At 52.7% G+C, this 26703-nt stretch overlaps 10 protein-coding genes across 10 annotated transcripts; 4 read left to right on the top strand and 6 right to left on the bottom strand.

Moving 5' to 3' along the window:
- Positions 1–423: 423 nt before the first annotated feature.
- Positions 424–2015, bottom strand: M409DRAFT_49172 (uncharacterized protein; the record flags this gene model as incomplete). The annotated part of the gene is made up of 4 exons (XM_033811169.1): positions 424–471; positions 707–1229; positions 1266–1722; positions 1799–2015. The coding sequence occupies 4 exons, from the start codon at positions 2013–2015 to the stop codon at positions 424–426; spliced, it is 1245 nt and encodes a 414-aa protein (XP_033673506.1).
- Positions 2016–3290: 1275 nt separating this feature from the next.
- Positions 3291–4409, top strand: M409DRAFT_49171 (uncharacterized protein; the record flags this gene model as incomplete). Its single annotated transcript, XM_033811168.1, has 1 exon — positions 3291–4409. The coding sequence occupies one exon, from the start codon at positions 3291–3293 to the stop codon at positions 4407–4409; it is 1119 nt and encodes a 372-aa protein (XP_033673505.1).
- A 556-nt stretch (positions 4410–4965) lies between these two features.
- Positions 4966–5815, top strand: M409DRAFT_62382 (uncharacterized protein; the record flags this gene model as incomplete). Its single annotated transcript, XM_033815144.1, has 2 exons — positions 4966–5389; positions 5427–5815. The coding sequence occupies 2 exons, from the start codon at positions 4966–4968 to the stop codon at positions 5813–5815; spliced, it is 813 nt and encodes a 270-aa protein (XP_033673504.1).
- Positions 5816–6121: 306 nt separating this feature from the next.
- On the bottom strand, positions 6122–7569 carry M409DRAFT_16577 (uncharacterized protein; the record flags this gene model as incomplete). The annotated part of the gene is made up of 3 exons (XM_033803676.1): positions 6122–6618; positions 6697–7261; positions 7324–7569. The coding sequence occupies 3 exons, from the start codon at positions 7567–7569 to the stop codon at positions 6122–6124; spliced, it is 1308 nt and encodes a 435-aa protein (XP_033673503.1).
- A 1144-nt stretch (positions 7570–8713) lies between these two features.
- Positions 8714–16759, bottom strand: M409DRAFT_35387 (uncharacterized protein; the record flags this gene model as incomplete). The annotated part of the gene is made up of 7 exons (XM_033810388.1): positions 8714–9998; positions 10050–11677; positions 11735–14562; positions 14616–15032; positions 15159–15298; positions 15352–15523; positions 15574–16759. 7 exons carry the CDS (start codon positions 16757–16759, stop codon positions 8714–8716), a joined length of 7656 nt encoding a protein of 2551 aa, XP_033673502.1.
- Positions 16760–17477: 718 nt separating this feature from the next.
- On the top strand, positions 17478–19255 carry M409DRAFT_16575 (uncharacterized protein; the record flags this gene model as incomplete). Its single annotated transcript, XM_033803675.1, has 6 exons — positions 17478–17570; positions 17620–17761; positions 17813–18192; positions 18268–18890; positions 18943–19019; positions 19080–19255. 6 exons carry the CDS (start codon positions 17478–17480, stop codon positions 19253–19255), a joined length of 1491 nt encoding a protein of 496 aa, XP_033673501.1.
- A 338-nt stretch (positions 19256–19593) lies between these two features.
- On the bottom strand, positions 19594–20795 carry M409DRAFT_62378 (uncharacterized protein; the record flags this gene model as incomplete). Its single annotated transcript, XM_033815143.1, has 5 exons — positions 19594–20192; positions 20237–20435; positions 20493–20616; positions 20671–20722; positions 20774–20795. 5 exons carry the CDS (start codon positions 20793–20795, stop codon positions 19594–19596), a joined length of 996 nt encoding a protein of 331 aa, XP_033673500.1.
- A 340-nt stretch (positions 20796–21135) lies between these two features.
- Positions 21136–22179, top strand: M409DRAFT_16573 (uncharacterized protein; the record flags this gene model as incomplete). The annotated part of the gene is made up of 1 exon (XM_033803674.1): positions 21136–22179. One exon carries the CDS (start codon positions 21136–21138, stop codon positions 22177–22179), a length of 1044 nt encoding a protein of 347 aa, XP_033673499.1.
- A 269-nt stretch (positions 22180–22448) lies between these two features.
- Positions 22449–24522, bottom strand: M409DRAFT_16572 (GMC oxidoreductase; the record flags this gene model as incomplete). The annotated part of the gene is made up of 9 exons (XM_033803673.1): positions 22449–22530; positions 22589–22749; positions 22814–23086; positions 23142–23497; positions 23551–23761; positions 23809–23884; positions 23935–24014; positions 24071–24426; positions 24486–24522. The coding sequence occupies 9 exons, from the start codon at positions 24520–24522 to the stop codon at positions 22449–22451; spliced, it is 1632 nt and encodes a 543-aa protein (XP_033673498.1).
- Positions 24523–25223: 701 nt separating this feature from the next.
- On the bottom strand, positions 25224–26590 carry M409DRAFT_49163 (uncharacterized protein; the record flags this gene model as incomplete). Its single annotated transcript, XM_033811167.1, has 2 exons — positions 25224–25462; positions 25519–26590. The coding sequence occupies 2 exons, from the start codon at positions 26588–26590 to the stop codon at positions 25224–25226; spliced, it is 1311 nt and encodes a 436-aa protein (XP_033673497.1).
- Between the last annotated feature and the right edge of the window lie 113 nt (positions 26591–26703).

Here is a 26703-nt window from a genome sequence, read left to right as displayed (position 1 = left end):
TGGTTGTTTGACGGCCTGGGGATGATGGGGTTGCGAGATTTCGCAGTTGCTCGCGTTCATCTAGGAACTGGTAGTAGGCGTTGTAGAAATGTGCCCGTTTGATGAGCAAACTGGATGAATGCGAGCTAAACACCACACCAGAAGCGCCATGCATCGCCGTCTATCATGTTTGTAAATGCGCCAGAGCCAGAATGCTCTAAAGATGCGAGTACAAGCCAAATTTTATCGCCCGCCGTCCGAGAATCCACCCGCTCAGATCCTGTACACCTGAACACCGTGCGTAATCTATCGTCGTTTGATTCCCGTTCTGTTTAGGGGAACGTGCAAACTGCCGTAGCTGTTTTACAGTTCTGATTTTTTAATGGCATGTTGTAGCCGCTCAAGAAGAGGAAAGTCTTGGTTCTCGCTGTCGTATCAATAAACTCAGGCATTTTGAAAGTCGGCTTCTGGGATGGGCTGGCGGGTCGAGAGCTGCGGTAGTGTCAGTATCAAAGTATGTATGTATGCCAAGTCGTTGTGAAAAGGGTTGCAAAAAGCAGGTGAGGTCGAAATGGCAGGGGCCCGTGCGCCAACAGCGGCGTCAACAACGTCAAGCTTGCAAATTTCCGACTCCCCCCTTCTTCATCACATCGACATCGACCTTCATCAAATCAAAGCGCAAGGCTGCGTGACAAAGCTGCGGAGATGAAATGCGATGGAAACTCACCTTCTGCTTGCCCAGAGTCAGCGGCAGAGCCTCCCGGGTGCTCACCAGGCGGTCCAGGATGAATGCCATCCAAAACGTCCGACGCTTCTCCTCCAGCCCCACCCAATCCTTTGGCGGCGTCGGCGGCGATGATGTGGTCCGATCGAGTTCGAACAGTCGCATGAGATGGACCAGCCGAAGACACCGACCAGCCGCAACCCAAGCTTGACGCTCATGCCGCTGCATCAACTCGCCATGAGCCAGCAGAATCCAAGCCTGGACTGTCTCAATGTGCACTCCACCTGAGTTTGGCTTGTTGTCACCTATATCCTGCTCGCCGAGGAGCCGCCATGCCTCCCGGTACAGTAGATCGCGAAGAGACTCCCACCCAGGCGCGGCGGTGGCGGCGACAGCCCACATCGCGTACTGTAAGCAGTGCTGGTCGATGTTCTTTCGCGATGCGCGAGACCACGCTGTGTATCGCGTGCGGTGTAGCATAGGGGCGGAAGCATGTACTCGGTCACTATCAAGGCCTGTCAGCACCCTGGAATGCCCAGCTCCTCCCACCACAATCACTTACAAGAAGACTTGGTCCAATTCAGCGCATTGGCTTTCACTCAGATTAACTTGTCGACGGCCAGGCGTTGAAGGCATGGGAGGTGATGAGATCGATCCTGACCGGGACGATGTCGACAAGGCGGGCATTGGCTGCTCGTTGGGCATCTCAAACATGCTCATAGTTCTGATCGCTTCTTCATCCGACTGCGGCATCATGTATGGAGTCGGAAAGCTTTCAGGCATGAACATGGGTGCATTCTTCATGTCTGTCAGATTGTCCAAGTCCATGTTGAAATCCATGGGGAAGCCGTTGGAGCTGCTACTGGCATCCTCATATGCGGAAGAAGGCATTTCGAGACCACTCAAGTCGAACGCTGACATGTCCACAGATGAACGCCCATCAGAAGACGGACTCGGCTGTTGGTATGGCTGGGTTCCCTGGCCATGGCCAGCATCTTCAAGTCTTTGTTCGAGGCTCACTAATGCGATGTCAGCTTCAGTTCTGGGATATAGCTGTTTCAAGCAGATCAAGAAGATCATTCACTCAACACGAACCTATTCTGGACCGCAAAGCTTCAATATATCCCCTCTTGGGACCACGTGGTGCTGCTGGGGCATCAAAGCTACATTCAATCCCTTGTTCTTTGCACGAGGAACAAGGAGCTCGTCGATCACAGCCCATCTTTCTTCGTCTGCAGTTGTTGCAAGCTCTCCCTGAGCGCTGCCTTGGCGCACCCTGTGGCCGGTCACTGTTAGAAGGGATGTTGGCCATGTTGAGTGGTATACACGAAACAGTAGATCTGAGCGGTTGAAGATGTGGAACGGCAATTCAACAGGCCGGACGAGCGAGTTGAAGTACTACAGCAGGACTCCGTTTCAGGAACAGCTCAGCACGAGGCAACATGTCGCCGATCGATAAAGAGGAGCTTGGGGCTTGGGTTTCTGGTGGGGGCATTATCAGCGGCTGAACTCTGTCCTCCTACGACGCTGCTAAGCATTGTATGTTTTCGGGAGTCGGCCAAGTCGGCCACGTTCGACACATGGCCCACGTTTCACCAAGCTTTGACAAGCAGCCATGTGTTGGTCTAAACGATTGGCGTTCCACGCGTCCGGGGATCCAACACCATGCGAGCCATGTGCACTACTGCTGGGCGTCGTCATGGACTTGGGACGAGGTATATGGTGAGACCAACAGCCGGGACTGTTGTGTAACTCCGCCAGAGATCGAGCGGACTCTGCTCCACGAACGACTGGGCCGGAGCACGTGTCGGCCGTTTTTAGTCCGCCTCTCGTCGGCAGCTGCTGCCTCGTAAAGCGTGATCCTGAACGGCCACATGTAAGAGGAAGCTTGAGAACGGCCCGCTCACGCAAGCGTGAAGCTTGCAGCCACGATCTGATCCAAAAAAATGACCACAGAGGGCTGGACATCATGGAGCTCAACGCTCAAGACCCACATATCCAATGCATTGTCCTCGATGTTCAGCTCAAAGTGGAACATTCGTCCCTATTCCTCCTAATACATACAAGCAGTTTGGAATATACTTAGCAGCGCAGTCGTTGGTAAAAAGTTGGAGATCCAATAGCAGCTCCACATGTTCTACTACTTGCCCGGAACGATGAGGGCACACTTTGCAAGCGCTGTTCGCACTCGCTGCAGATCATCCGGGGGTTCGGCGCCGAAGACTTGACCTGCCACTCGTCGTATTCATGGACTTTCTGTTTCTCCATCCTGCGGGCCCAGCTGCGCTCAGCTTGCTCTTTGTACTACCTATCTACCGGTGACCGCCAGCGCCGGAGAGACTCCATCTGCCTGCAAATCGCTTTGTATAGGACAAATTGTGACTCCGCCTACTCCACGCAGCCCATGCCATCACTACAATGGCACTGGCGTCAGGCCTCCATCGCCCACAAATGGCACCAACAACGCGTCCACTGTCCCGATCGTGATCATATTTCTGACCTTATCAGCTAGCTGTTACTGATCGAAGTTTGGTCGGTATTCCATTCTAAGCCTGCTCACCAACACGAAGCCCACCGACTCGCAACCATGTTCGAACCGAGCAATTCCGCTGCCTTCTTGGTGGCTGCAAATCAGCGCCCTCTCGCAGTCAAGCCAGCCCTCTACCCTACCGCTCGCCCATACGATGTCATCGTCCGGAACAAGGCTGTTGCGATCAACCCCGTCGAACGCGCCAAGCAAGAAATGGGTGACATGATGTTCCCATGGTTGAAGTACCCCATCATTTTGGGCAACGACGTTGCCGGTGAGGTGGTCGAAGTGGGCTCATGCGTTGACCGGTTCAAGCCCGGGGATCGAGTGGTCGGCCATGCCATGGGCATGAGCAAGGAGAGCAACAATCCTGCCGAAGGGGCTTTCCAGAACTTCACCGTCTTATTCGAGCATATGACAAGCCCTATTCCTGACAGTGTCACCTTCGAGCAGGCCGCTGTCATGCCTTTGGCGGTGTCCACCGCTGCCTGCGGTTTCTACCAGGACGACCAGCTGAAACTCGAGCTACCCACTACCGATACCACCCCTGGCTCCCGCGGAGAAATCCTCATCGTCTGGGGCGGTGCTACCAGCGTGGGCTGCAATGCCATCCAACTTGGTGTTGCATCCGGTTACACAGTCTTCACCACCTGCTCGCCTCGCAACTCCGACCTGATGTACAAGCTCGGCGCCTCCGAAGTCTTCGACTACAACGATCCCAACATCAAGCACACCCTCCTCAAAGCCATCAACGACCGACCCATTGCCGGCGGCCTATCTCTCGGCCGCGGCGGCGCCGAGACGATGATGGACGTCTTCCCCAAGTGCAAAGGCAACAAGTTCATCGCCTGCGGCAACTACCCCGAACCACACCCCGCCCCCAAGAACATGGTCATGCTCCGGATCATCTGCAAGTTCCTCTCGTGGCAAATCTCCATGTGGTGGAAGGGCATGACTCGCGGCATCGGGTGGAAGTTCATCTTCGCTGATACCCTTACCAATAACGGTGTTGGAAAGGCGGTGTATACTGACTACCTCCCCAAGGCCTTGGCGGACAAGTCTTACGTGCCTGCACCGGAGCCTATTGTTTTTGGGCATGGGCTTGATGTCATCCAGGAGGCTTTTGATTATCAGGCTAGGGGTGTGTCGGCGAAGAAGGTGGTTGTTACTTTGTGATTGGGAAAAGCTTTTGGTGGTGCTTGTCCATTGTTTCGTGGCGTCGGGGGAGAATGACGGCTGAATGTACGGCCGAACTGTGGTCATTGGTGTCTGGGCCTTATGTATCCACAGACAAAGAGGAGTTTGATGTATCAGCTCTTGACACTTTGTCATTCATCCTCAGACCCGTTTCCTGTTATGATGGTTGTCTTCGACCATGAACCATCCAGCTTCCTTCAAGCACGCCGTCACGATTGACAGTCGCATGGGAGACAACACTTCGCGGACATATCCCTATCACCGCTATCGTATGTGGTTTTTTGACATCGTCGACAGTATAGCAAGACTTTTTCCATTCACGAACTTGACGGAGATAGGGCACAGAGTCTCGTTGCCATTGAACGCTAACCAAAATAGCTCAAAAAGGCTAGATTATTCGAGGTGGAGTCGTGAATGAAAGATGCAGTGCTATACACAATGCTATACATATATATATGACTACGAGAGACAAGAGAATAGACCCAACACAAAAGGCTCAAAACTTCATTTTGCACGCTTACCAACTTTCACGACGATGTCCCTGGTCTTCTTCATCACGGGAGCCTCATCAGTCTTCGGCACCGAGCTCGCACTCAAGGCCTTTGACCAAGGCCACAAAGTCATCGCTACTGTTCGCAACCGCCAACGAGCTCATGGCGCGGTCAGCAAGATTGAGAAACAGGGAGGCCACGTCCTCGAGCTCGACGTGACAAACGCTCCAGCTTGCTTCTCTGTTTGGAAAGAAGCCCAAGCGATCCATGGACACATCGACGTTCTGATCAACAATGCCGGACTCGCATACCTCGGCGCGAATGAGGACTTCGCAGACGAGGAAGTCCACGCTCAGATGGACGTCAATTTCTACAGTCCCTACCGTCTCATTCGCGCCGCGTTGCCATTGTTCCGCCAACGCAAAAGTGGAACCATAGTCAACATCAGCAGTGTTGCGGGCATTGACGGTCTGCCTGCTTGTGGTTGCAAGCAAGTTCGCTTTAGAGGGGATGTCTGAGGCTCTAGCGCGTGATGTCGCCGATCATAACATACAGGTTCTGATCGTGGAGCCTGGTGCCTTCCGCACAAACTTTCTAGGGGCTTACATCACCAACAACCTAGAACATGTGGATGAGTATCCCGTCGTGAAGCAGGTTCTGGAGAGATTCAAGGCTGTGGCGGGGACTCAGAAAGGCGATCCTGCCAAGGCTGCGGAGAGGATCGTGGAGGTTGTCAGTGGGAGCGGGCCGGCGGGGGGTTTGAAGGGTAAGTTGCTGAGACTGCCGTTGGGAAGGGATTGTTTGGGGAGGTTTGAGGCGAAGATTGAGAGTTTGAGGAGGGATGTTGAGGCGGCGAGGGAGGTTGCTGGGAGTACGGATTTTGAGGAGGTGTGATATTTATAGACCTCACTCATACAGTTCGTCGCAATTTCAAGATCAACTATCTCATAAGTTTGTTAAACCAGCTCTTGGATCCAAGGTGGAACCGCTTTCTCCATTGCTCCCGAGCTGTTCAAGCAATCTGGAGGTCTTTCAAGAGCAGGGTCAGTTCTTACGGGTTGAAGGGAAGACACTCCCATGCGTTGGACTTTGAGCGGAACGACGAAGATAGTGAGAAGTACAATTCCTCGCTCCACATAAGAAATTGATTGGTGTCTATGCAAAACAAACTCCTGCTTTCTACCCCAGAGCACGCACACTCTATGCCTTTGCGTTGAACTTGAACACAAACACCGAAGTGGCAGCACCAGGAGGAGTGACAATCGACTCAACCTCATATCTTGGGTCAGCCCTCTTGGTCACATCGATCCAGTCCTGCTCAGTCCTCTCCTTGGCGTTGACGACAGTCATCATCTGCATGGACTTGCCAGTCGCCATACGCTCGATCCAGTTAGGACCCTGGCCAGACTCTGGCATGATGAAGTCGGCGATGATGACACGAGCGCCGTCCCGGAGACCTGGGACCAAGTTGGCCAGGATCTTGACGGCGTACTTGTCCGACCAGTCGTGCAGGATGGAGCGCACGAGGTAGACGTCGCCGTCGTTGCGGATCTCGGGCTTGAGGATGTCGTGCGGCTCGAACTTGACGCGGGAGGTGAGGTCGCTGGGGACGTTGGTGTTGAAGGTCTTTTCGAGTTGGGGGAAATCTTGGACGACGAAGTTGAGGTTGGGGAAGGCCTTTGCGAGCTCGATGGAGACTGGAAGGGAAGGGCGAAAGGTCAGCGAGGTTTCTCAGACACGGAACTGGGTTATCTTCTGCCCTTGATTGTACTTACCATGCCCACCACTGCCGCCCACATCAACAACTTTGCCACCATTGCCAAGGCTGTTCCAGTCAAAGGCAGTGTGCAGGAAGTCATGGTGATGAGCAGAGCTAGCTGCAATGACCTTCATTGCATTGGCGAAACGCTTCATCCTCCAGCCCTTGTCGGCACCCTCGCCATCGTTGGCGATAAAGTCCCAGTAGGTCTTGTCCTGGTCGAACTTGTACGCAAGACCAATGGCGCACTCACCAGGCTCCTCGCTGTCGCCGTAGCGGCGGAGAGCCTCGGCGAGCTGGACATCCGCTGGCCAGACCTCGTCGAGGTTAAAGGTGTACCAGTCACGGAGGAGAGGCGTCTTGAGGAATTGAGCAGAGGGAGCAGTGTGGGCGACGTAGCCGGGGCGGGACTCGCGGAACACGCGGAAGGTCATGCAGTGGCGGATGATGCGGTGGATGCGGTACTCTGGCAGGCCGAGGGACTTGGCGATGTCGGCGAAGGAGATATCGCCTTCGAGAGGAACGAGCTCTGGGATGTTGAACTCGGTGATGACCTTCAAGGCACCCAGGTCATGCTTGATCTGGGGTTCACAGAATGTCAATACGAAGGTCTGAGCTGCTTTGCAAAATGGCTTATACTAACGACATCAGCATACTTGGTGATGTGGTCAAAGGGACCAGCAGCCAAGTCCTGCATCGCCTGAGTGGCATCGACGAGAGCCTTGCGGGTGCGGTGGATCTGCTCATACTCCTTGCCAACGGGGTAGCTGTTGGGGGCGTTGGCGTCGAAAGAAGGCTGCGACAGGCCGGCGTCCCTGATGAGCTTGGTGAGGGTGTGGGTGAGGTTGAGGATCTCCTCAGAGAACCCTTCGAGGGTCTGGGTGGACATCTTCGCGGACGGTATAGATTATTGTGTCTGTGAAAATGGACGTTGCTACAATGGTACTATGAGTTGGATTGATCTGCCCACACTGAAGATTTTACTTCAACGGTGAACAGGTTCGATTTTTATTCATTTCTTCCACGACAATCTCACCCACAACATTTGTTCCCAACTCCATGTTGTTTCTGTGACCCCGTCGTTGTGCTGACCGGCGAGCGAGAGCGTTGTGCAATAGTCGGTGCGCAGCATCGTTGTCGGAGTTTCCAATCTTCCAGCCTTGTCTGGACTTCAGCTTCCCAATCCTTCACGACTACACCACGTCGAATCAGGGCTACTCATCTCTGAATTAATGCAGGGAAAGTGCTCAGACGGTTCTCACACACTATGCGAAATATGTTTCTCGTTGCCACGTTGTGTGCGCGTGGAGACACGGCTGCAAGGAGTTTGCTTGATTTTGGTTTCGGTCGCCGAAAGGAGCCACGAACTCTGGCTGGGCGAGGTAGACCACTGTTGACTGCTTTGGAGCTTGACAGCACTATTCTTCATGCTGCGGTGATAGTAGAACACCTATCTCCAGTGGTCTCGAGCTGTCTATGTATTCTTAGATACTATCGAAGGCTTAGTCGATAGTACAATCAGAGAGATGATAGTGGCATGCGTTCAACTTTGAGCGGGATGACGAGGATATCAGACCTAGATGTCGGCCGTTGTGACGCGCTATAACAGAATGTGGTACTAGCAGTTCATTAGATCGTTGGTTTCGCCACAAGTGACATACTTGCTAAAGGAAGAAGACCGGACGTGAACAAACTCATTCATCGCGATGTCTTCTCGGCAGCTTTCAGCCACTGAAAACCCTCAAGCATAAAGGGCACAGTAAAGTTAGCAAGAAATAGTCGGATTCACCAGTAAACGCTTGGAGCAGACGCACCAAGTTGCAAGTCCAGGCGGTAATATCTCTTGAGCTAATGTTGTATCTAGATTGCAAGCGCGAGACGAAATGAAGTGTAGACACACGGGAAGGAGGAAACAGGAGTCAGAATGGTCTATACTGTGATAACTTGCGGCTAGCAGCGAACAATGCGAGGAGATACTATCAACAAAAATTCATAACGCCATCTCTGTCCTCTAATCGAAATCAAACCTCATCTTACTGCGGCAAAAACCCACTCCTCTTCCAGTAATCGATATAAGAAATCGCAACCTCATCAGCAACAGGCCCAACACCCGCCAACGTAGGTGAGTGCTTCCTCGACTTATCAGTGTCCAGCAAAAGCCCACCACACGACATACGCAAGAAGTTGCCATCCAAGAAATCCACCAGCTTGAATGCAGGATTGTCTTTCTCCACCGAGCCAGGGAAGTGTCGCACACGAGCTACCCATTCTTCAAAGGGGATAACGTTCGTCAATGGGATATTCAAAGCAGACGCCCAGACGCGGATCATGCTGCTCCAAGATTGGCGGACGGGGTTGTCGATGTGGTAGATTGGGTAAGGCTGTGTTGAGGTCTGCAGGAGGAGGTCTGACAGCGTTCCGGCTACCATGTCGACTGGTGTCCAAGATAAGCCGTCTTTGAAATCCGGCAGACAGCGAAGTGTCTGTGAGGACTTGACCAGGAAGCTGAGATGCTCTTGAGAGTTCCAGTATCCTGTTTTGCTGCTGCCGGCGACTTGGCCGAGTCTCACGCTCATGGTGCGGAAGTACGAAGGATGTTTCCCAAGTGTGTCGTCGAGCATTCTTTCACAGGCCCATTTGGCGTCACCGTAGCCGTTTGGCAGCACAGAGCCGATCTTGACTTTTTCCTCGGGTACGTTTGGCTTGCCAGTGAGGAAGGTATGGTGGCCGACGACGGCGATGGAGGAAATGAACTGGAATGAGATGACTCGAGATAGGTTGCTGCTTGCTTCGTTGCAGAGGTCAATGAGGTTGCGCATGGTTTGGAATTGCTGCTCGAATCGTTGGATTGGTCGGTTGCCGCTCATGGGCCACGCGTTGTGGACAACATGGGTGACAGTCTTGGTCAATTCCGTATACTGGTCTTCTGCAAGGCCAAGACGAGGCTTGGAGGTGTCGGATGCCAGGGCGATGCATTTGGCCAAATCTCTTTCGCTGATATCGATGCCTCGGTCCTTCAAGGCCTGTTGTTGCCGGGCGTCAGGGCCAAGGCTGCGAGATGGTCGGTTCAAACAAATGACCTTCGAGATGTTGGGGAGGGCGGCCAGATGAGCGACCAAATGGCTGCCTACGCTTCCAGTAGCACCAGTAACCAAGACCACGGAGGAAGCGTCGCTTTTAGAAGGGGAATTCGCTGAACGCCGAACAAAATCGCTAGTATACTTCTTCGCATATCCATCTACCGCAGATTCCCTTGCCGAAGTGTCGTCGAGCTGCTGAATAACTTCAGCCTTCACCGGCACAGGAAGTCGATCATGCCTGTCAAAAGCTCGTCAGAATCCCTTCGCCGAGATGGGGAGGTGATCATACTGGGATCCTGACGCCTTGGCGATGATGATACGCTGGATGGTGTTCTCAGGGTGGTGACCATCAGTGTAGTCGACGTGCCCGTAACCTGCTGCGTGGAGTTCCTTCTCCCAGTTCGACTGATGGGAGAGGGCGTGTGGACGTCCGTCGTCAAATAGCCACCAGCCTTCGAGCAGGCCAAAGATCATGTCTACCCAGCGGACTTGGCTTGTCATCTCCAGCATCATGACGAATCCGTCTGGTCGGAGGAACTTGTGGATGTTCTTCAACGACACAGGAAGGCTGTGCGTTGCGTGAACGGCATTGCTTGCAACGACAAGATGTTGTGATCCGACCAGGGATGCGTCCGACGGCGGCTTCTCGATGTCGTGGGCGAAGAATTTCATGAATGGGTAGGATTTGTACTTCTTGCGTGCAGCTGCCACGAACGAAGGCGACAAGTCTGTGAAAGTGTACTCCACCGGCACGTTGAACTCGGCAGTCAGTTCCGCCAGCAATGGGACGAGATATTGGGTTGTGCCACCTGTACCCGCGCCCATCTCAAGGATCTTGAACGGTGCAGAGCCTCCGGAGGGAAGCCGAGAGAACAGGCGTCTGACGATATCCTTCATCTGAGTGTAGAAGAGTTTGTTCAGGAGAGACTCGCCGTAGAGGCCTGCAACGAGGTTGCGGCCCTCTTCGCTTCCAAAGATGACTTTGACCCCGTCAGCTTTACCTTTAAGCACATCCACAAGGTAGCCGCCGCAGTAGTAGGTGAGGCGGTTGGCAAAGTTGTGGTCGGTGTAGGCTGCCACGAGGCTGTCGACGATCTCCTTGCTCGACTTGAAAGGTACGCTGACGGCAGTCCTGGTGATCACGTCACCATCTGTGTTGATCAGGCGACCATCGGTTTCCAGAACCTCGTACAGATACTGCACAAGTCGTCCATGCTGGGGGGCATACAGAATGCGCTCCAAAACATCGCCGGACTTGGCTGACTTGATCGGGCAACCGAGCTCCTCGAATGCTTCGACAATGAGGGCAATGCATAGCTGTGTCTGCTTGGGGTTGATGTTGTCAAGGTAGCCACTGCACTTGAAGTCTTCGATGAACTTGTCCGTTAGCAGCTTCGACTCCCCGAATGCTTCCAAGACGGCAGTCTCTGGGACTTGAAGATGGGCGGTAGAGTCGGGCTTGAGTTCTTCTGCTTCATCATCAGAGAGGTTCGTGTCAGGAGTCCCTGGGCTCGGCTCAGGAGTCTGCAAGCCAGTTGCATCACCCTCCTCACTGGTGGAGTCATCGGTCGACTCATTGCCGTCGATGGCATCCTCTCCAAGAGCTGCAGCAACAACGTTGACTACATCTTGGATAGTGGTGGCGTCAGCAAGCTGATCCATGTCGAGCGTGCACTTGAGAGATTCCTCCAGCTCGTGGGACATCTCCATTCCCATTAGAGAATCTATGCCAATGTCCGCAAGCATCGTCGACGGTTTTATACCATCGGTTTCGAGACCCGTCAGCTCACCTAGGGTCTCAATCACGGAGGACAGACTCCTAGAGCCACCCTCTTTGCTGGCGGGGGCTTTCTCAACCACCTTTGGCTCTACTGCAGGCTCTGGTTGAGCTGCGACGGGAGCAGCTGCAGCCGAACTCTTCTTTGCGGTGCTCGTCGACGGTGGGCCTGCGGTCTCGCCGGCATGTGGCGATACATACTGGGCTGCCTTCGACGGAGCAGCTGTGTCTTTGCTTGATGGGTTGTTCACAGTGAGTCGAAGCAGACTTTTCGTCATGGTCGACTTCGGGATTCGTGAGTAGTTGACACCCAAGATGACTTCGCGCAGTACTCCCGTCTCCGAGTCGTAGATGAAGATGTCGGTCGTGTACTGCTTGCTTGACTCCTTCTGGTGGATGGCCATGACATCCCACGAGATGGGGTTGTCGTCAGCCGCATCGTCTTCCTCAGAGGTCACACGCTGGACTTGAGGTGCTCTGACCCAGGACTCGAATCCAGCGGCGATGTACATATCTGTCGGCTTGCGATCGGTCATGCAGTTGACCCAGAAACCACCAACTTGGCTGAAGCAGTCCGACAGATGAGCGTCCAGCCACGAATCGGTAGAACGCTTCTTGACAACTCTTCCGGCGGACTCTCCGTCCTTTCCGACCAGCTTCTGCAAGCCATGGTATGGCGTGGAGTAGTTGACGATCTCACCAAAGGTCTTGTACATGTTGCGTCCCTGAATGATGTCGTCCGGGTCCTCGTGGTGAAGGAGATCGTGGCATCGCTTGTGGTTGATCATACGCTCGTAGCGGGCGAACTCTGCAGACAGCTTAGGATCTTCGGCTGAGCGCAGCAAGACCTGACCCTTTACGTGGAGCAACTTCTGAGATCCATCAGGACCATTGCTGTTCATTTCCCAGTCCCACTTGTGAGAGTCTGTGCAACGCAGGTCGACCCAAACAGATCGAGATGGGTTGACGCAGACGGGAATCTGGTTTGAGACGTTGTGAATCTCAGGCTGCAGTTTCGAAGCCTCGAAATCTGGGCGGAGACTAAGCAAGGCCTCAATGACAATGTCGATTTGAACTGTTGCTGGCAGGATCGGAGCGGTGCCGGCGACGACGTGTCCAGATACAAGCTCCTCATACTTCTTAATCATGGTGTTGACTCGGAAGCGAGCATGTGATCTGGCTTCGTCCTGGTATCCAACGAAAGTGAACAGTCCAGCAGGCAATGGCTCTTCCTTGACTGGTTCTGGTGCAGCCTCGACGACTGGCTGCGGCTTCTTGAGCTCTAGCCAGTGCTTAGACTTCTCAAATTGATACGCAGGCAGAAGAACGACATCGTAAAGTCGAGCTTGAGAAGCATGGTGATTCCAGTGGTGAACCAAGAGACCTTCCTTCCACAGATTGGTGAACATGTCCAACATGCTTTGTAGACCCGCGGAACCGCACATGTTGGCTGGCTGGAAGTGAGACGTCTTCGGTGGGCCAAGAGCCCTGCTTGCCATGTTGGTGATCGTAGAATTGGAGCCAGCTTCTAGCCAGATTGCGGAAGGGAACTTCTGGTTCAGCCTCTGGAATGCGTGATTGGCATACACTGGCTGGCGCATGTGCGAGGCGAAGAAGCTTGGAGTGAGCTTCGTGTCCGTGGGCTCTTCCGTTGCTCTCTCCCAGTGCAGCTGCGCCTTTGTGAACAGCATACCCTTCGCTAGCTTAGCTAGTTGTTCCTCCAGTGGCTCAACCAAAGTGGAGTGATATGCGTTGGCGACGCTGAGGACCTTGCTTCGGATTCCTGGCATCGAGCGGGCTGCAGCCTCAACAGCTTTGATGGCCGCGGTACTGCCAGCCAAGGTAAAGCTTCTGGGGCCATTGTAACAAGCAATCGATGGAACTCGCTCGCTCGATCCAGTCTCAGGGAATTTGCGAAGTAGCTCATGCACTTCGGAAAGCTCAGCCTCGACAGCGATCATGGCGCCAGAGTCAGGACCCCAGGAGTCCTTGACCAACTGGGCACGAGCACCAATGAGACGGATGGTATCCTTGAGAGACAAGACACCGGCCACGCACATGGCTGTCAATTCGCCAAAGCTGTGACCAACAACCGAAGACACTTCCACGCCTGAGTCGATCCAGCTCTTGGCACATGAGTACTGGAAGGCGAACAAGGTTGTCTGAAGTTTGACCACATCGGTGATAGGCATCTTCTCAAAGATAGTTGGGTAGATGCTTTCAAATCCAAGGGACACCAAGATGGAGTCGCACCGGTCCAAGTATGATCGGAGAAGGCCGTATCGATCATAGACCATCTTGTCGAGACCGATGCTCTGTGAGATTTGGCCACCGAAGCAGAGAATGACTGGACGTGGCTGTGGTCGGGTGGTAATAGCGCCACTGATTTTACCGTCAACGAAGCCAGTGAGCTTGTTCTCCAGCTCCTGCACAGAGGCACACTGGAAGATCAGACCGAGCGGTAGTGTGCGGTTAGATTGTCGAGCCAGGCTGTAGGCGATGTTGGCCACTGAGACCTCAACCTCCGATGACGCCTTTTGCTTTGATATCAAAGCTCGAAGTCGGATGCAGTACTCGCGAAGACTCCGTTCATCGGTGCCAGGTATCCAGAAAGCTTCTCCGGCGCTGATGACGGGCGGCGTGACTTTCCTCGTAGCGTATGCTTGAGAGATGACCATCGATGCGTTCGAGCCAGATGCACCATAGTTGTTGATCAATGCAGCACGGTATGCAGGCTTCCAAGGCACAAGCTGCTTGTTGATCTCGATCATGTCGTCTGGCGTAGCCTTGACCCCTGAGCTCAATGTCTGGAAGCTTGCTTGTGGTGGGACGTAGCCGTGGTATAGGGCCAGAAGCACTTTAATGAGAGCCATCACACCAGAAGCGCTCTCGGTGTGTCCAATGAGACCCTTGACGGACCCTAGGTGCAAAGGACTAGTACGGCGCGAGCGTCCACCCAAGACTCTTCTGATGCTCTCATACTCGGCAGGGTCACCGACTGGGGTTCCAGTGCCGTGTGCCTCCACTGTGGAATGGTTAGCAGAATTTTTTTTGAAAGAAGAGACGGAATCGGCTTACCCAGACTGATGTCTTCTCTCCTCAGTCGAGCCTTCTCGACTACATCTTCGAACAAAGTCGAAAGTGACGGAGCATTCGGTACAAAGATAGGCGTGCAGTTGTCGTTCTGATACACCGCCGTGCTTCGAACTCTTCCAATGATAGTGTCACCGTCGGCCACTGCTTGACTCATCTTCTTCAAGAAGACAGAAGCAATCGCCTCTCCACGGCAGTATCCATCTGCCTTTGCATCGAAGGGCTTACAGGCTCCAGTCGGGCTCAGGAATGTGGCACCCGCGAGGTTCTGGAACCAAAGCGGACTTGTCATAATCGTAACGCCTCCTGCAAGGGACGAGGTGCATTCGCCGCTTAGGATCGCCCTGCAGGCTTGATGGATGGCTACTGCAGAAGCTGAGCATGCAGTGTCGATCGTAAGACCTGGTCCAGACCAGCCGAAGTAGTGACTGATCTTGCCAGCGATGAAGCTCTTGAGATTACCGGTTGCAGTGAAGGCGTTTGGCGCATAGCATGCCACGTTGGCTTCGTAGTCTGCAGCACAAACACCGACGAAGACACCGACACGCTTGTCAGGGTTCGGTTGATTGAAATAGCCCGACTGTTCGACAGCTTGATATGCTGACTGGAGGAACAGCCGTTGCTGTGGATCTTGGGAAGAGACCTCTCGGGGCGACTTCTTGAAGAATCTGCAAACCTATTAGCAAACAAGGACATTGGCCAAGGCATCAAACAATCTTACTTGTGGTCGAAAGAGTCATGATCGCGGAGGAAGTTTCCAAACCATTTCCGGTTAGGATCCTTCTCTCTCCATTGGGTATCGAATGTGAATCGAGACTCAGGCACTTCGGTATGTTGTGATTCTCCTTTACACATGAGGTCCCAAAGCTCATCGACGTCGTCTGCGCCGGCGACTGCAGAATCGAATTAGCAGGGCATGCAAACGTCAGAAAATACAACAAACCTTTGCAAGACATGCCGACCACGGCAATATCATCGCCGTAATCAGACTCAGCTCTGCTGTTCAACGCTGCCAATTTACTCTTGGCATCTTTCTGATCTGCCATAAAGATGACCGGCTCGTTGATGCGGCGAAGGATTGTAGGCGGGATGCACTTCTCCTCGCCGAAGATGACATAGGATAAGCCCTCATCGTCAAGGCCATCGCCAACAACATTGTTGAATGTCGAGTACCACTGGCAAGGCTCCACCAAGATGTCTCGGAGAGCGATGTGGTGAAGTCGACCTTCCGTTATTGGCTCTCCGTCTGTTGTCGAAGAAAGCGGTACCAACAAAGATTTGGCTTCTGGCAGTTGCAACTCAGGTCGCTCCTCAGTAAACTTGACCAGATTTTCGAGGTTCTGACGATGGCCCTGCCAATGATATCTGCCGCGCAGTCCAATTTCAGATGCAACAAGACCCTTTTGCTTGAGCTGTTGACGAAGGCTTGCTGACTTGACGGCAGATGTCGTAACCGTTGCCCTTGTCTCATCATAGTATACAGAGGTATAGGCGTCCGAGTCATGCTCAATGACGGCTTTGAACTCTTCTTCTTGTTCTACTGAGTTCCATGCTGTTGAGAAAGAAGCCGAGTCTATCGAGGCAATGTCTGCTGCGTCCACCACGGCTCCAATGAGAGCTCCAAGCCGCACTGCAGTGGCTCCGTAGGTCTGAAAGTCGGCCTTGCTCTTTGCACAAGCCACAGCAAGCGCACTTAAAAAGCCAGTGCAAAAGCCAAGAACCTTGAGAGAGCGGGACTCAACGTTCCATGGATTCTGGCTGGGCTTGTTCTCAGTTGCGGTTGACTCGACGAATTGAGAGTACTGGTCCAGATGGCTGAGAATAACGAGAGGAGTCAAGATTGCGTTGGGGAGCTTCTCGATAGTCGGCTGAGAGGCATCTGAGTCTAGCCACTCGGAGATACTCCGGGCGAGTGCTGCAGATGAGTGTGACGCAGTGCTTGGGATGGAATGTCCAAGAGTTTCGAGATATTGAGGCAGCTCGCTAACGACCTGGCGCATCCACTGATTCTCTTTCTCATTGTTGATGGCTGATCGTAGCTGTTGGAACCATTTCTCTTGGAAAGACAAGGTCTGGGGTCCGAACAGGAGGACGGTAGTCGCTTCCGTCTTGGTGTCTGTGAAGTCCATGGCGCCGGGTGAGCGCTGAATAGAACTTCAGTCTGATGTTGAATCCACTCCAGGTTGGTTGAATAGTGTAGGATCGTAGGTATCTGCAGGCTCAGAAGTCAAACAGCAGCGGCATGGTGCAGCCATATGGGGTGTTGGCAAGATTGCCCTTTGCGGCCAAAGAATAGATGGCCGACGACCGGAGAAACTTGCCTCAGAGACGCTCTGGGTCCGATGGCACAGCCGACACTGGCTATCCCCTCAACGTCATCGTAGAATGTGTCACATAGCCAGCTGAGAGATTGGTTTGTGGTCTCGGCGGACTTACAGAAAGCCGTGATGGACTGTGCGCTGGGAGCCTTGGGCAAGCCTTCTCTCGATGGGCGGACACATGACCTTCGGTGAACGACAAGTTCATCGCGATCGATAGCAGTGAAATAGATCCATGCGACCCGTTTCTAATCATGTTCTGACTTGTCATCACACCCGTGAGGTCGATCTCCACGTGATGGACTGCAGTTTCCTCGTGCTGCCAAGCCTTTCCAGTCGACTCCACTTCATTGGCTGCATTGATTTCCTCATACAGCGGGACTCTTCTGGCCGGAAGCCTGCGGACAAGCCGTCTACCAAAACTCCGGTCGTGTGACCCTTGTTTGCTCGACTGTTTCTGTTCTTCTTCGACTCTTTTGCCTAGTGGTCTGTGATAGATACTCTTTCGATAGCGGTGCCCTGAGGCATCATGGCGGTACAACGGCAGACTCTTGCATTTGGCGTCTTCAGCTCGCATCTTGTATTGGCAGTCGCCGCACTCGTAGTATTTGCTGTGCTGATAGTATGTTGTTTCGTTGTTCTTGGGCGATCATGAGCTGACAGTACTATAGCGTGCCATCTACCAAGGCCTCACGGGTCCCACAGCCCGCCTGCCAGGCACTCTCATCTCCAGATGGACCGACTTGCCAGTGCGAGTGAGGACGTTGCTGAGTACACGAGCACAATATGTCCACTCACTTCATGAAAAATACGGTGCGTTCGAGAGTGAGCACGCAGCAATTCGCAGATGCTGACATGGTTCAGGTCCCGTAATTCGTTTGGGCCCCAATGATGTCGATGTCTCTGACGTCGATGCTGCTCGCGAAATCCACCGCGTTCGTGACCCCTTCCTTAAGTCCGAATTCTACGGGCCTGGAGGGCGTATCCAGAGCATGTTCAGTACGCGAGATCCTCAATTCCACTCTCAGCGACGTCGTCTGCTCGGTCCCTACTTTTCCGAGGCATCCCTGAACGCATTCGAGGACAAAGTCGCAGGCTTGGTCCAGGCCGCAGTGGATGGTATTCTCAGTGAGTCGAAACGCACCGGCTGTGCGGACATCTTGAAATGGTGGACTTTGATGGCGATGGATGTTATTGCCGACCTGACGTTTGGCGAGTCTTTTGGCATGGTCAGCAGCGGCGAGGTGAGCCAAAAGCGTCCGATTATCGTTTCAAGAGAAGAGTTTCAAGAGAAGAGCTTGTCTAACATTTTACCACAGAAAACGCAATTCGCTGAGGATGTTGGAAAGCTTGGGAGCATTTTACCGTTGCGCACCGCGTTCCCAATAATCTTCGCTCTTGGACCTTACCTCTCCTTCATCCCATTCTTCCACGAGATTGCGACCTCCAGAGAACGTATCCTCAAAGTCCAGCAAAAGCGAGTTGCACGATTCATGGAGCTCGTCGAAGCTGACGACAGCGCACGAAGCAAGAGTGTTTTCGGTGCTCTGGTCAAGAAGTCGAAGGAAACAGACCTCGCCCCCATGGATCTTATCATCGAGGCCCAATCCTTCATCACAGCTGGCACAGACACGACAGCCGTCACTCTCACGTACTTGATCTGGGCCGTGTGTCAGGATTCAAAGGTCAAACAAAACCTCCTGCGTGAACTGACAGACCTGCCAGAGGACTTCAAGAACAACGACCTCAAAGCCTTGCCGTACTTGAATAATGTGATTGACGAGGCCCTCCGTTGCTATGGAGCTGCGCCTGGGTCTTTGCCACGAGTCGTTCCCCCGGCTGGAGCGTCACTGGCTGAGCATACAATTCCTGGCGGCGTCGTGGTGTCCACGCAGGCTTACAGCTTGCATCGTGACGGAAACATATTTGAAACCCCTGAAAAGTTTGTTCACTCTTTGCATACAATTACATCATTTAATACTGACTCCGAAAAGATTCGATCCCTCTCGTTGGGAGAATCCTAGCAAGAGCATGTTGAACGCTTCCATGCCTTTCGGTATTGGACCACGAGGTGAGAGTTCGCCAAGATCTGTAGACATTCGAGAGACTCATTTGCTGACACTTTTCCAAGGCTGCGTTGGCATTCATCTGGCTCGTATGGAATTGCGACTCGCAACAGCAAAGTTCTTCAGAGCTGCGCCAAATGTTCGCATCTCGACGAAGGAGGACATGTCGAACTCTGATATGGACCCAACAATCTCGTTCTTGCTGATGCCGAAGGGTCACCGATGTTTGGTAGAGGTTTGAGATATACGGATGAAAACATGGGAGTATCCAAGTGACGAGGGCGTTGCACGACATAGGAATCGGAGAAGTATTTTCGACAGCTTCAGTGTTGATCAAGAACATAAAGTTATATGGAAGTGACGTAAATATCTTTCGTACGGAAAGAGTGATGGGCTGCAATGAGTTTGCGTAAGCACATTCGTCGACCCTTCTGCAAAGGGACCCATCGATAACGCTCGCGTATAAACCTGTGGAAATATAAGAAGCGGTCATGGACAAAGCTACATCATCCAAAATGTTGGGTTTACATTGTAAAATGTATGAAAATGGCTCGACTTCAGAGTTCACTACGTTGCTGTCTATGCCCTAAACTTTTGCAAAGAAGCCACGGTATCATCGACGCAGTCCTGGAACGAATGATACTTGATCCCAAGGATATCAGCCGCCTTCGAGCCATGGTAGTGGAAAGCATTGCTTCCCAAGTCATCCACAGCGTCAACAGGCAACTTGTCTTGAAGTTCGGGATGCGTAGCCCCAATCGTGTCGGCCATAATCTTATGAGAGAACTCGCCGCCTATAACGGCGAATCTCTCACCACCTGCGGCTTCGACTTCGAGAGCTTTGATATGAGCGAGGGCGATATCTCGGACGTCGACCCAGGTGTAGATTCCTGTGGGCGGCAATGGTGCGTCTCTGAACTTCCCTTGCATCAAAGCGAGAACTCGCTGGTTTGATGTGTTCAGCTTTTCCAAGCTGGAGAGGTGGTGTGCAACAGGTCCAAAGACAAGCGGTGGGTTGAGTGAGACCAAGTCGAAAGCCGGCTTCTCGTCTTTGACGAAATCCCAGGCGGCCTTTTCTGCGAGCGTCTGGGGGGTTGTTAGACTTGTACGGCATCTTCCAGTCTGGTCAGTCTCACCTTGCTGCCAATATATGTCAGACGAGGATTGGCTATCGCTGCCTCCCAGTTCACGGGATTCCATTGAGACTCATCTAGGTCATTGCCCGGATTCATCAACGAGACAACAGACGAGAGGACAACGACTCGCTTGACTTTTGATCCATGGGCTTTGACCGACCGGAGAGTCTCGAGCGTTCCTTGAACTGCCGGCTTCAGCATATCCTTCTCAGCGTCTTGAAAGACGAACGTGAAAGGTGATGCAGTGTGTAGAACATAGTCGATGTCCTTGTTCGTGGAGAAGACCTTTTGAAGCAGGGTCAGTAAAGAGCAAGAGATTGAGAGTTCGCCAATTCAGCCCACCTCGTCCATGGCTCCTTCTGCCGTGATGTCTTCGACGACAGCATACTGAACTGCCTTTCCCTGATGCTTCTCCACAACTTTGTCGCCCTGCTGTGGACTTCGCACTGTTACTAAGACATCATCTCTATCGAAAAATCGTTAGTACAAAGCCTGCGATTTTGCCGTGAGAGCGACTCACCCTCTTTCCACCAGCAACTCAATAATATGAGCTGCAATGAAGCCGTTTCCGCCTGAATTCTCGTCAGCGGGAATAATTTAACACAAGCATTTCCAACTCCTACCTGTGACTAGAGTTTTCACCATGTTGCTCGATGTTAACTTCAATGTGCGTGTTGTCTGACAGACCTTGATATTCCAATCAATGGAACTCTCCCCGCAGCTGTACTGCAATATTGTGGTGTGCTCGATGATCCCTGCCGGAGTTTTGGTTCCTCCAGAGCAATCCCCACTCCGAGCTTGCGCGAGGCTGCGACTGCAGGATGGCGACACAGTCAGCTCGCTTTAGAAGATGATAGTAGGCGCGAGCAGGACAATTGGGATCAGGTCAATTTGATGACATCCTCTTGAAAAGCCATTATCGTACTCAAGAACATCAGCTGTGCAGCAATCGTTCTCCCAAGTCTGCATTTGTCACCTAGTGAAAATGGCTCCGAACAAAAGTTTCGTCTTCAACAATGTGCCAACTGGCCTGCCAGTCGTTGGCGAGCACATATCGATCAAAGATGCCGCCTACGACTCCGACGCAGACTGCCCTGCGGGCGGCGTTTTGGTCAAATCTCTCTACGCCAGTATCGACCCTTACCACAGGTCTCGCATGCGACCAGCGCACATCAAATCGTACCAACCTGCCTTGGAGCCTGGAAATCCTTTGATTGCGAGGAGTATTGGCAAGATCGTCAAATCCGACAGTGAAACCTTCCCTGTCGACAGCCTTGTTGTTGGCAACCTGCCAATCCAAGAATACACCACGGTCGGAAAGGAGTTGATGCACTTCCTCAAACCATTGGAAGAGAAATCCAAGATCTCTGATCTACGTGTCCACCTTGGCGCGTTGGGAGTGCCTGGTCTTACAGCGTACGGAGGTCTCTACGAAATCGGCAAGCCCGCCAAAGGGCAGACTATCTTCGTTTCGGCAGCAAGCGGCGCAGTTGGACAGATGGTCGGTCAGCTCGCCAAACTCGAAGGCATGAAAGTCATCGGAAGCGTTGGATCAGACAAGAAACTTGACTACATCACTTCCGACCTAGGCTTCGACTCAGGCTTCAACTACAAGAAGGAGAGTCCAGCCGAAGCTCTGGCCCGACTCGCCCCCGAAGGCATTGATGTTTACTTCGACAACGTCGGAGCAGAGCATCTTGACGCCGCAATCGTTGCGATGAACGACTTCGGGAGAGTGGTCATGTGCGGCACAATCGCTGACTACAACACTGCTAAGGAGGATCACTATCCTCTGCGATCATATGATCTCATCTTTTCGAAGAGGCTCACTGTCCGGGGCTTCATTGTGTCCGACAAGGATATCGCCCCAAAGTATGCTGCAGAACATCAGCAGCGAGTGCGACAATTGCTGGAGGATGATGCAATTCGTGTGAAGACGTGGGAAGTCGAAGGCATTGATAAGGCACCGGATGCGTTCTTGGCTTTATTCACAGGAGGAAACTTTGGCAAGGCTGTGCTCAAGTTTTGAGTGAGAATAAATCGCATTCATACGTAGATCTCGAAATGCGGCACAAGTGGAATTGTGCAGTGTTGTCTTTGAGTTGAGTATCAAGCTTTGCTTCTCTCCAATTACGTGTACTTGAACAAGTGTGTCCGCTAAGTCCTCAGCAAGCAACTAATAACGCGGTAGAAGAAATTACGGATACGCAATAACCAGCTGAATCGGTGCTTGGGTCTTCATGATTTTCGTTCAACTCTCTCATTCTGTTCGATACTACTCGCAGGGTATGTGCTAACTTACACACCAAAGCCGTGCTCCGCGATGATCAACTCGGCAGCTCGTTCTCCTATCAAGTATGCAGTGGACTGAGTGTGGTGGCTAGATGCTGTTAGCATGAAAGCAGACGCCGCCCAGGAAATTGACTGTCGTGGCTTACCTGGGAATCACAGGGGTGACACTGAGGTCTGCTACCCGGATGCCTTGCAGCCCTTGAACCTTGAAGTCAGGAGTCACGCAAGTATCCTTGCGTCCAGGCTTGCCCATTTTCACCGACCCACATGCATGCCACAGGTGCGTAGCCGTTGTGCGAACATATTGCTGCGACTTGTCAGCTTTACAGATCATTGCATCATACACATATGTATTTGTCGACTCCACATACCGTGATGGCCTCTTCGTCGAAAGTCTTTGGCCCAACAGGCAGACCTTCGGTGGGAATGAAAGCGCTCTCCCGAATGATAGGAATGGTACACTTTATAGCTTCTCTTGCCAACTCCATGTCATAGGGGTGAGACAGAAGGTTCAGGTCAATGACAGGCGAGTCCAGCGGATCTCTGCTTCGGAGCGTGACCGTACCCTGAGATTGAGTGTTCATCAGGACCAGCACGGCAATCCACAGGAGACGACCTGGCTCGATTGGACTTGGCATCACACGCTGGATTATGAATTAGCTACAAAGTAGAGGCATGGTTCTGAGAGAATGCTCTTACCAGCAATAGCTCATGCGTGGGGAGTAGTGAGTTCATCAGATACTGTTGAACGTCCAAGTCTAACCCACTGAGCGTGGACAGTCTCGATGAGTCCATCCTCAAGTACCCCTGAGCTGCAGCCGCCATGTCCTCAGGCCCAGGCGCAAGTGGTGTCGCTGGAAGGCCATCTTCAGCGACTGTCGCTCCCAGCCTGACCATCGGATGATCCTTCAGATCTCGACCAATATGTGGCTGGTCAAGAACCGTCGGGATACCGAGCTTCTTCAGAGCACCTGCGTCTCCAACTCCGGAGAGCATGAGCAGCTTGGGCGTATCGATGGCTCCAGTAGACAAAATGACCTCACGAGAAGCATACCCTCAAACAGATCTGTCAGTACATTCATGGTGACGGAGAACATCAACTACTTACTTTTTTCGCCACCAATAAGTTGAATCCCTCTCGCCCGTCTGCCTTCGAAGAGGACCCGATGGACCTTGGATCCGGTAGCGACATGGAGGTTCTTCTTAGGGGCTTTCAAGTAGGCCGAGGACGATGTCACTCGCGAGGTCCCAAGTACTGTGGCTGGAGCCACTCCCATGCCGATGCCCTTCTCTGAGCTGATGTCTGTGTTGAGTGGTATCTGAGTTTCATCAGAGGGCAGCTACAATGACCTGTCATTCGGCTTACTTTGTGCTCTTTGATCGCCTCGAAAACGGATGGAAGGCATGGGTCCCAGATAGCTGGATATGTGACATCGACTGGTCTGTTTCATGTTAGCGCTCTCAGCAAGGAACGAGACTTGAATTCTCATACCCGGATTTACCACGAACAGCTGGGTTCGGCTGAACGTACTGTCTATAGGCTTCTGGAGTGAGGTCATGAAGATTTTCAATCTAGTTTTGTGACTTGTTAGCGATACGACGGTGTGACGAGCCACCAGAAGATGTACCTGAGCGAAACGAGCTTGAACATTGCTCCACTTCCACCAGTCGTCGCCAACCTGCTTTGCCCACTCATCCATATCTGGCTTACAGCCATAATCCCAGACCCCAATGTTGGTAGCAGATGAGCCTCCAAGACCAGTGCCACGGTGATATGCTAGCTCACGATTGTTCAGCGCTGCCTGTGGTGCAGTGACATACCCTCGATCAAGCTTGGAGCCACCACTGGCCCAGAAAGTGTTTCTTTCGCCAGCGATACGGAGGTTGGGCTCTTCGTTGGCTTCACCAGCCTCGAGAAGGAGAACAGATGGCTCGCCTGGAGCACATGAGAGCTTGTGTGCTAAGCTTGCTCCAGACGGACCGGCTGGTTTAATCAGTACACTGCTTTGATGAAAGTCGAGAAGGACATGAGCCTGTACTTACCGCCGACAACAATGAAGTCGTAAGTCGAGATCGTCATGGTTACTGTTTGAGCCTCAGAACAAAATCGGTAAGGCTGGAGTGGGAGTCAGCATCGATCTTCAGATATCGGCAGGATTAGACCTGAGTGTTAGTCGACCGGACTGTCGGTGGTCTCCGAGTTACTCCCATTCATTTCCTCCATGACGGTGTGTACAGACCGAGTTGCCCAAGAAACTCCGGTCGTATACGTGCGTCATCGGTCACCCGGTGGTTCGGTGTCCTTACTAGCCCAGTCACGCCTTCAGCCTTGCAACGTGGGGCGGCAAGATCGAAAGCCGGACTTGTGTGCACCAGTTAATAAAGGTATTGGGAATGTAGTCGAGTGCGGAAATCGTTGCATTCCGATGCTAGAGCACGCGCTCAAGTCTACCTCCCAAGTCAGATCCGGCTTGAAGCCAACTCCTTCAAGTTTACTGTAGTGTTTCTGACCGCTGCCTTGTGCTCCGTAGCAGATGGGCTTCTACCAAAACGAGGACACAATGGACAATACAGATGGTATGGAAAGAACGTGAAGAATGACGTACACTCCCGCCGCTCTTACATTCGAAGGACCGCGCCTGACTTGGGAGGTAAGCCCAAGTCATAAGCGACATCCTCCAACGTCAAGCTGTCTGTTCACGATGTGTGTATATGGTGTTCTATAGCACCGATTTTATTCGCCGTCGCATGTCCCTCTCTAACAAATAAATGACCCCAAATCTAACTGTACATCGAGCGTCTCGCCAAGAACATGCTGCCAGGTTTCACGTTGGCGTAGTGATTCGCATCCAAGCACGCATTCCGTGCGTTGACGGTGGCTGGTCTCGTCCGAGATATCATTTCCTCCTCATACTTGCTCACTACATCCTTGATGTCGATCTTGCCAGCTCCACTCTCTCCTAGAAGACGCAGCAGGTTGCAGACGTCGACCACGCCGTGATTTGCATTCTCACCTCGGACTGCTCGAAAGTTAGTATCTCGAGATTGGCCTGAATGAAGAGTGTGAATCACTTACAAGATGTCATCAGATGTGCTGCATCACCGACTACTGCCACTCGCTGATCGGTCTTGCGTTCTCTCTCATTGCTTGGAAGCCACTCCTCGATGTTCACAGCGCGAAGAACGCTGTCGTCGGGTATATTATGCAAAAGATCTCGAACAGGGCTCGCCCAGTTCCGAGAGATCCTCTTCAACAGATCCCGCTTCTCATCAAAACTTTCTGGCGGATCTGTACCCTCCTTCTCGCCTAGATAGCCCCTTTCAAATGGCCAGCTAATGGTTAGCTGCACTGATGCGGGACCGTTCGGTTGGTCTCGAGGGGGCATGTCCAGCAGCGCGTACATCCAGTATCCGTTCTGTTCAGGGTCTCCTCCGTGGAACAAGTGTGGGTCGATGTCGTACGATGTCTTCAACTGACCCATTGGGTACGTGACACGAGCATTGATCATTCGAATAGGCAGTTGTCGATTTTTGGAGTTTTCCTCGCCGTACAGGAAGCGACGCACGACAGATCTCGATCCGTCAGCTCCGATCAAGAGGTTGCCAACGGCCTTTTCGCCGTCTTCAAACTCGGCGCAGACAGTGTCAGAGTCTGGAAACGTAATGTCTGCGAGCCGCTTCGAGAAGTGAATGTCAAGGCCTTCCATCAGGAGGTCGATGAATTTGACACGGGCCATGCGAGCACCTTTCCAGCCTTGCGGCACTGGGACGCGAATGAGAGGCTCGCCAGTAGACAGATTGAGGTATGTGAAACTGCCCATGTCGCCAGCCTCGAGTGCCGCAGGATTGCCAACACACTGGTAGATACGGGAGGCCATGTCATCGGGAAGAATCTCTTCCAAGTGCTCCAGGGCCCAATGAATGGTCAGACTGAAACCACCTCCTCGCACCATCTGCGAAGCATCTCTCTCATACACAGTGCAGCTGTATTTGGGTGGGAAGCCTTGGGCTTCGAGCTTCTGATTCAGCTTGCGCAGGCCATGGGCCAGTATCAGACCAGTGAGGCCCGCTCCGGCGATCAGGACATGTGTCTTGCCGTCGTTCTCTTGAGCAATGCCATTGAGGCCGCTGGCTTGCTCGTCGTTCATGGTTGGGTTGTAGGGATGAGTTGCTCGTGCTCTGAGACAAAACAGATGAAGTTCCTCAACTGAACGACTTTCAGGAGGATGGATTGCGTTACGTGGTCAACAGCACCCATTGG

This window comes from Zasmidium cellare, assembly GCF_010093935.1.
Source record: "Zasmidium cellare ATCC 36951 unplaced genomic scaffold M409scaffold_2, whole genome shotgun sequence".
NCBI lineage: Eukaryota > Fungi > Ascomycota > Dothideomycetes > Mycosphaerellales > Mycosphaerellaceae > Zasmidium > Zasmidium cellare.
This window is presented reverse-complemented; position numbering and strand designations above follow the sequence as displayed.